The 8435-nt window shown below is 38.2% G+C and overlaps 1 protein-coding gene across 6 annotated transcripts in view; it reads left to right on the top strand.

Moving 5' to 3' along the window:
* The window catches only part of dpyda.1 (dihydropyrimidine dehydrogenase a, tandem duplicate 1), a 189784-nt gene that overhangs the window by 55233 nt on the left and 126116 nt on the right, over positions 1–8435 (top strand). For all 6 annotated transcript variants that reach the window (XM_058765966.1, XM_058765964.1, XM_058765965.1 and 3 more), the window contains 4 exons: positions 412–573; positions 5451–5647; positions 6151–6232; positions 7742–7829. In XM_058765966.1, the coding sequence (XP_058621949.1) occupies positions 412–573; positions 5451–5647; positions 6151–6232; positions 7742–7829 (529 nt within the window). The remainder of the gene's footprint in view (positions 1–411; positions 574–5450; positions 5648–6150; positions 6233–7741; positions 7830–8435) is intronic.

Genomic DNA, 8435 nt, shown 5'->3' with positions numbered 1-8435 from the left:
AAAATATATTCAAATATTTTAAATGGTAATAATATTACATATTTCACTTTGCTGTATTTTTGATCAAATAAATGCAGATTAGGTGAGTGGAAGATCATTTAAAAAAATAATGTACATTATTAAGCAAATTACATTTTCCTAATAAGCACAAACAAATAAAAAGAAATACATGATGTGCAAGTATGGGATGAAATATTCTAGATTTAGATTAGATTTAGTTAGATTTAACAATATTATATTTTAGATTTAACAAGTATATTTTTTGACATATTATTATATTTTATTACATTATTTTGCTGCCTAATTTTTGGAATGCTGTAATAGCTGTCTGTATGTGCTTCCTAAAAAATGATAGATTTAGATGTGTAGCTCACTGGGCTTTGTAAGACATTTTTGTGTTGATGTTCACAGAATTATTATGGAGCCACTCGGACCATTCTCTCAGATAACCCACTGGGTTTGACATGTGGGATGGTGTGTCCCACCTCAGACTTGTGTGTCGGGGGGTGTAACTTGTATGCGTCCGAGGAAGGTCCCATCAACATCGGGGGACTGCAACAGTTTGCCACAGAGGTAAGACTTTGTTGTTTTTTTTTTTTTTTTGGACATGCACAATAGAGAGTAACAAGAAGTAATTGGTAACTGGGCCATGTTGCATGTCCAATTCGAACCTGCATCGTCCACATGAGTATCACAATTCAACAACCAGTAATCGTTGGGCAACTGCTTTGAAAAGGTATATTTGAGGCTTGTATGGAGAAAGATATTACCTTTTCATTCTCTGATTTCCATATTAGGTTTAAGTCAAACTGAATTTGTATTATCATATTTAGCAGCTCACCTGAGTGAGAATCCATGTATGCCGTAGGGCAGATAGATTAGACTGCATATGAAGAGAAATTTGCAAAAAAATGAGCAACTCTGAATGCTTAAGGTTTCGTATATCTAAAAATTGCTGTATAAGAACTATTCCCTTGTGTTTTAATGGAGTTAACCTGTTAGAAAAGAGTGTATTCGTGTTTGGTTGGATCCCATATGCTGTCATGAAGAGGTTGTGTTGCATGCCAGTGTTAATGAAGTCTCTCAGCTCTAGTCGGCAGCAGTATGAACTCATGATGTGTGACACTCTCCGCTGCCACAGCCGAGATTCGTCTCAGCGGCCCGGCCCTCTGACACGACATTGGTGAGCTGACGCCAGGGAATAGCTTGCCTCGTGTCAATCACACAAGATGCAGAAACCAAAGGGAGCAGCAGATAGTCAATGTCTAAAACACAAGATGATGGTCTGCATTTCATGATGAGAGGAAGTGACTAAAAAGGAGCAAGTGCTGGCAGACTGGTTTGCGGTAAACGGATCTGTGAGGAAATTTACAGGAAATCAAGCAGGGCAGGATTTATATAATCACTGTTATTGTAAACTTAAATACGTAGAATTTGATTGGTCACATTGTTATTTCTTTCAAAATGATGGAAACTTCAGGTGTTTTATTCATTAATTCATTTATGTGTTTATGTTTTGCTTTGCAGACGGTATGCAGCGGTGTGGTTGCTGGTAATTAAATAGAAATGAAAGTGAGTGGGTTTGATTGCTCGACTTGACCCCCAATTGTGTGAACGGCTAAGTGGGAGTTTCCTGTAAGGTTGATGGTCAATGCAGTGTTCTAGCCTTACTAAAATAAACAGGACACGAAACACCTGTTCACATAGATGCTGTGCATATCACTGCAAATGCACATGCACCTTTTGCTCATAGAGCTTTATAATATGGATACACAATATAATCAGTTCTCTATGGGAGCATGTTTCTGCCATGGGATAAAAAAATAAAAATGGGAATTGCACCTGTATATCTCACAATTTCTGAGAATTCTGACTTTTTTTTCTCAGAATATGAGAGAAAAACGAAAAAAGTATATTAACTCGCAATTATGAGTTTATAACTGTGAGACTGTGAGATATAAACGTGCAATTGCAAGAAAAAAGTTGTTGTAATTATCTTTTTTATTTTTTTAATCCTGTGGTGGAAACAAGCTTCCATAGTTATTGGACTATATTAGAGATTTAATTTTTTTTTTTTTGTATCAGTCAATTTTGAATATGCTGTATTATACTGAATATAAGCCAGTATTAAATATTTAATTGACCATTTTTTTTTTTGTGATCATTTACCCTATTTTTATATTTATCTTTCTACTGCTCACTGAAGTTAGTCTAAAAATGCTAATAATTGTTTTTTTTTGGACTTAAATGAAAAAGGCAATTAAAATGATCAATTTTAGTTTTTAATTTTTTATTTCTAACTTAAATAGTATAGAATTTTAATTGTCCATTTAATGGATATTGACCATAACATGATCATTATCTGCTTACTGCTTTCATATTATATTAAAACTATTATATATTCATAAAAATATAACAATACAGACCAGGCATTTGTATCATTTTTTTTTTGTTTTGTTTTTTTCTCCCAGCAGTGCAAATATGTGCAAATGAATGCAAACCCATTTAGTGTGAATAGTAGTTGAAGGTTCATTATTTAGATACAAAAGCAGCATAAATGTTCCTGCTCTTACCTTTGTGCCTCTTTAAAGCTTCAGGGTTTCTTCTGAATGTATATAAGCAAGCACCACACTACAAATGCAATTTAAAAACATGCCCGCTGACATGAATAAGTTTAGCTGGCTGCGTTTCAGTGTTGCCGGAGGCTTTGTTTTTCTTTACCTTAAGCAATTTGTTTGCAATTCTAACAGGTTTTCAGGCGAGCATGTTTCTTAACTGACTGCTAGGAGGAGGAAACGGCAAACACGACAGTTCATTTCCGCCCACCTTTGTAACCCGACCTCACCTGTTCCACACAATCACCACAGGCTAAAAAAAGGAAGCGCTTTGGCATGTTAAGTTTCATTACTTCATGAAGGATAAGAAGAGCAATTACAAAAGCAGCCTCTCTCTCTTGTGCCGCCCACCTCTGCTGTGACTTATTAGACATCTCTGTCTAGGTGGCAGCTCCTCTCTCCTTAAATGTGAGAGGTCAGTCTGGTTATCGAGCCGATAATTAGATAACCCGAGAAAAAGGGCCTATCACGGCCCACCGTCATTCAGTGGCTGCTCCTGTAGTCGGCCTGCAATCACAGATAACTTGGTGTCTCTTTTCAATTACAGGGGAAACGCAGCGTTGGTGTCCAGAGGTGGCCGAGCACATTAGCATCTTTAGAGGAATTTGACTAACTCCCACTCACATGCCAACACTGCCAGTTTGAGTATCTATTTTCCATCAGGTTTGATTAAGAAGTGATTTATAGGTAATTTATACAACAATTATACAATTTATACCACTTAATTCTGGGGATACATAGTATTAGTTCCAGATTTGTCATCAGTGATGTTAGAAATGTATAAATAACTTAAAGTTAATAACTTATAAATACCTAATAAGTTATTCAGAAAAATTCTACTAATTTAATAACCGTACTCAATAGAAGTCTTTAGCAAATCTCAAAATAACTGGTCAAAATTTGGTCTATTATGACCAGTTATTTTGACCAGTTATTTTGGGATTTGCTAAAGTCTTTTATTATGCTTTTATTAGTCTATTATGCTCACCAAGGCTTCATTTATTTAATCATAAGAAGATTAATAGAGTAAAAATTATTTAATAAAACATTACAATTTGAAATTTGCAATTACTATTTAGAAGAATATATTTTAAAATGTAATTTTAAAATATATGTAATGTAACTATCACTCCTTATAAATAAAAATAATAAATAATTATTATTATTATTATCTTGGAATTGTAATATTGGTGCATCCCTAGTTATTTATTTTTATTATTATTCTATATTATATTTATGCCTATATTCACATTGTTTTTTTTATTTTTTTACCATTGCATGGCATTGCATGTCTGTGGGACTAATGTATCCCCAGGTACCTTTTACCTAACATGATTTTTGGCCCGCTGCCACATGGCTATTCAGGTGTAGTCCATCGTTCAAATGTAGCCATACTGATCTGTCAAAAGATGAGATTGTGTTTTGAACTGCCGCATTGTTTGTTTCATTGAAACTGCAATAATAGAAGAGTCTATAAACTGCTCTCAGGGATTATTAAAAATGCATTGTCATGTAGCAATTTGGTCTTCACAGTCCATGAAACTCATGAATAACTATATTAATATCACCTATATTGTTGCCTGTTCAGGCATAATATTGCATTAACAATGCAGGCTTTTACATATGGATCTGGCTAATCTTATTAGGAAGACAAAGCATCAGCCCTCCTATTTTACTACTTATAATGGATATACCGCCACAGGCTCCTCATTAATGCCTGTTTGGATAACTTGCTGCGTTTTTTATGTATCTGCTAACTATCTTTATGTTGATGTCTTCATCTGCGTTAAGAACTCTTGTGCAGTGAATGAGTTTGTGTAATTCCTTTTTCTTTGTCTTCTCATTTGGTTCCTGTTCTTAGGAGCTGAATGAGTTCTTTGTGTCACTTTTGTCTTAGTGCCTCTGAGTGGGCTTCTGCTTTGGCTTTTAATAGTGAAGTGATGAATCAAATTGTGCATGGTTTATGTATTCATGTGTCATTTTTTTTTTCTCCTCAGGCAAATTAAGAGCATGTTAGACTCTGCATCCAGGCAGGCTCTCAAAGCTTGTGTTTCAAAGACAGTTTCTCAATAGAGACAATATCACTTTTGGCCTCTGAATGTGAGAGTGGTGTCTGTACCAGCAAAGCTGGTCACCAGCATGACTCTTGGGGTCCTGATGGTCTAGAATTCCCACCAGACTTTACAACTAGATTAAACAGCAAAAGTTGTTCATTGAGCTTCACCATAAAGACCATCTTTGACCTGCTTCATCGAATAATGGCTAGAATGACAGAATAATGTATAGATAGATAGATTGATAGATATATGGATATATGGATGGGTATGGATGGGTGGTTGGATGGATAGACAGGTGGATAGGTGGATAGGTTGATGGACTGATGGATATGTAGATGGATAGATAGGTTGGTTGATGGATGGATGGATAGATGGATAGATAGATATATTGAAGGTAGGTGGATGGGTTAATGGATGGATAGGTAGGTGGGTCGATAGGTAGATATTATAGGCTAATGATGGATGGATGGATGGATGCATTGATGGATAGATAGATCTGGGTTCACAAGAAAATCTATACAGAAAGTCCAGCTTCAACAGTTAGACATTATGGTTTCCACCAACTATATTGGCACCAAACCTGAACTAACCAGCATGAACCAGACAGAAATTCATGCCAGCTAGTTTTAACTGGTCCTTTCATCAAATTTGTCATCTCGAATTTGTTGCAAGTTTTCTGAAGGTTTTGACAGTCAATTAGAACTATATAAGTGTCTCCAATTTCCCAATGAAGGTGCAATTATGCACATGTATTGCCTTTCTTCTGGTGTGTTTGCAGGTGTTCAAACAAATGGGAGTTCCTCAGATACGGAATCCCGATCTCCCACCTCCACATCAGATTCCTGAGAGCTATCACTCTAAAATAGCTCTGATTGGCTGCGGCCCTGCCAGCATCAGCTGCGCCACTTTCCTGGCCCGCTTTGGGTACGACGACATCACCATTTTCGAGAAGCAGAGGTTCATTGGAGGACTGAGGTCTGTAATTACTCTGACCCATGGTTCATACTCAGAATTCTCATCCTGTATCTAAGATGGTCCACTAAAGGGCATTGTTGATCCGGCCAGCCACAATCAATATGGGGCACATTGTAGAAGGTCAGAATAATTAATGAATGGTCTCTATAATTGGGAATATTCATCTTTCAAATGCCGAGTTGGGATGAGGTTATCAATTACACGCTGTTGTATCTCCACCGCTGTTTAGTTTAACCAGCATGTCGATTGCATATGGGGGGTCTTGAATATCCAATGCAACTCAAATCCCAGCAGTCTCCCGTAGTAGAAACAAGACTCTGGGGTTGTGTTGGCATTTAGACTGGCACGATTGAAGACTGAAGGACCTATATAACATAAGAAAGAATTCCAGAGATGGAACAATCCTTAGCATAAGATGGAATTTTTCCGTTTCCTTTTCGGGACTCCTTATTTCCCTTCCCTTCCTTTTCTTCTCATTTCATTTTTCCTCTCTTGATTTCCAGCTCTTCCGAGATCCCGCAATTCCGCTTGCCATACGATGTGGTTCAGTTCGAGGTGGATTTGATGAAAGACCTGGGAGTGAAGGTAATGAAAGCCATCACACCTCCCTATCCTACCCCTCCTCCATGCCACTATGCACTCCCACCTGCCCCTTTTGAAGCCGGGAAGGGTGAGAGGTCTCAGGGAGGATCAGCGGTCCAAATGTCAGCCGCATTAATAAAGAACAATTAAAAGTTGCATTAGGGGTGGCAGACAGCGGCAGCCGAGCACCTCGGGGCTGCAAGCGCTTGTCTGTTTGTTTCCTGAATGCTTCAGCTACGGGAAAGGGCAATCAATAGTCGTCATCCGGCACACCTGCTCAGGATTCATTTTACACAGGAAATGCTTTTTTCCGCAGTTCGTGAAGAGCTGAGGATGATTGGGAGGGGGGTGAGATGACAGATTTGCATGTTCCCTCAGTACTTATAAACAGACTCGAGAGAGCGGGAGTGGATGTAAGGCTCTGGAGGAGGACAGACACTTTTCCAGCGTCTTTTCCGCTGACACAAGAAGTATTCAGATACGCCCTCCTGTGAAACAGGCCTTCAACTGAGCTTCTTTGTGTTTTTTTTTTCTTTTCATCCTTCTTTGCTTCCTTCTTAACTTGTCCTTTCCTTGCTTTCTTCCTTCCTTTTGTCTTTTCTTTGCGACTGGCTTCTCTTGACTTTTTTTTTTTTTTTTTTCTTGTATACACAAGAAAGATTTGAAGATGCCAACATGAAAGCCTAAACAGACATGCTTCTTTCCTTACTTCCTTCCTTCCTTTCTTCCTTCCGTCTATCATCAGTCTTTTCTTTCGTTCTTCCTTTCTAACTTCCCACCATCCATCCTTTTTTTTCTCCGTTCTTCCTTCCTTCCATCTTTCCTTTTCTTTTTCTTATTCTTCTCCTTTATTTTACTGACCTTCCCTTCCATTTCTTTTACTTTCTTTTCTTCATTTTTGCTGTTTGTTCCCCTAAAAAAGGATTCAGAGATGCCTTCCTCAAACAAGACTTCCTTCCTTCTTGCTTCCTTCTTTTCTTTTCTTTTCTTTTCTTCTCTTCTCTTCTCTTCTCTTCTCTTCTTCTCTTCTCTTCTCTTCTCTTCTCTTCTCTTCTCTTCTCTTCTCTTCTCTTCTCTTCTCTTCTCTTCTCTTCTCTTCTCTTCTCTTCTCTTCTCTTCTCTTCTCTTCTCTTCTCTTCTCTTCTCTTCTCTTCTTGCCTTCTTTTAGATAGGCTTTTCCTGTTTTTCCAATGACATAAGAAGGATTCAGAGACTTCCTCCTGAGACCTCTAACACACATGATTTTACAGACCTTCAAATGAGCTTCTTTCTTTCATTCTTTCTTTCTTTCTTGTTTGTTTGTTTTGTTGCTTCTTTCTTTCTTGTTTTTTTTTCGGCAGTCAGAGACTTTTCCAACCGCCTTTTCCGCTGCCACATGATGAATTCAGAGATGCCCTCCTGCAATCTCAAACAGACCCCGTTTTACATGCCTTCAGATGAGCTTCTGGTCTTTCATGGAGCATTTCTGTGGTCTTGCTTCTATTGATATGGCTTGTTTGAACTCTATTTCAGATTGTCTGTGACCGAGGACTCGGCCAAGATGGAATGACGCTTCTCTCGCTGAAGGAGGAGGGATACAAAGCTGTGTTCATTGGAATCGGTCAGTTTATATGCATCTTCACACATTGTCTTGTTGTCTATTATGTGGACAGACAAGCATGTACAGAGAAAAGATGGAAAAAGCCTCTTTTTCTCTGAATCACTGGCAGTTCCCTGGCTCCCTGTCCGTGTTAATGGCTGTGGATGATCCACTTGACAATTTCTCCCCCTCTACCAGTAACCCCATTCACATCTCATTTTCCGCCCGACTCCTTGAGCTGCCGCTGTTTTTTGCCGTGCTAACCTAACAGTGCATGGTCGGGCTGCCCACTGCTTCTCAATGGAGGACGCCCTGGTTTCTCATCAGATCCCTCTGCCCTGTTCTCTTCCAGCTGAGCCATTCACTGCCACTACACGTTGACCCTCAATGCTCCTGAGCACCTTCTAGTATCATCTGAGTCCCAGGACACAATCCTGCTTGAACAATAGGAACATCTCTTCTCTTTTTTCTTTTCTTTTTTAACTTTTCTTTCTTTCCCTTGTTTCATTTGTTACTGCTCTTTCTTTTTTTCTTTTCGTCTTTCTTTTATTTGTTCTTTACCTTGATTTTCATTCATTCATTCATTCATGTGTTCTTTTTTCCATTTTAACTGCTTGTTTAACCCTT

The sequence above is a fragment of the Onychostoma macrolepis genome, chromosome 24, assembly GCF_012432095.1.
Source record: "Onychostoma macrolepis isolate SWU-2019 chromosome 24, ASM1243209v1, whole genome shotgun sequence".
Classification (NCBI taxonomy): Eukaryota; Metazoa; Chordata; class Actinopteri; order Cypriniformes; family Cyprinidae; genus Onychostoma; species Onychostoma macrolepis.
This window is presented reverse-complemented; position numbering and strand designations above follow the sequence as displayed.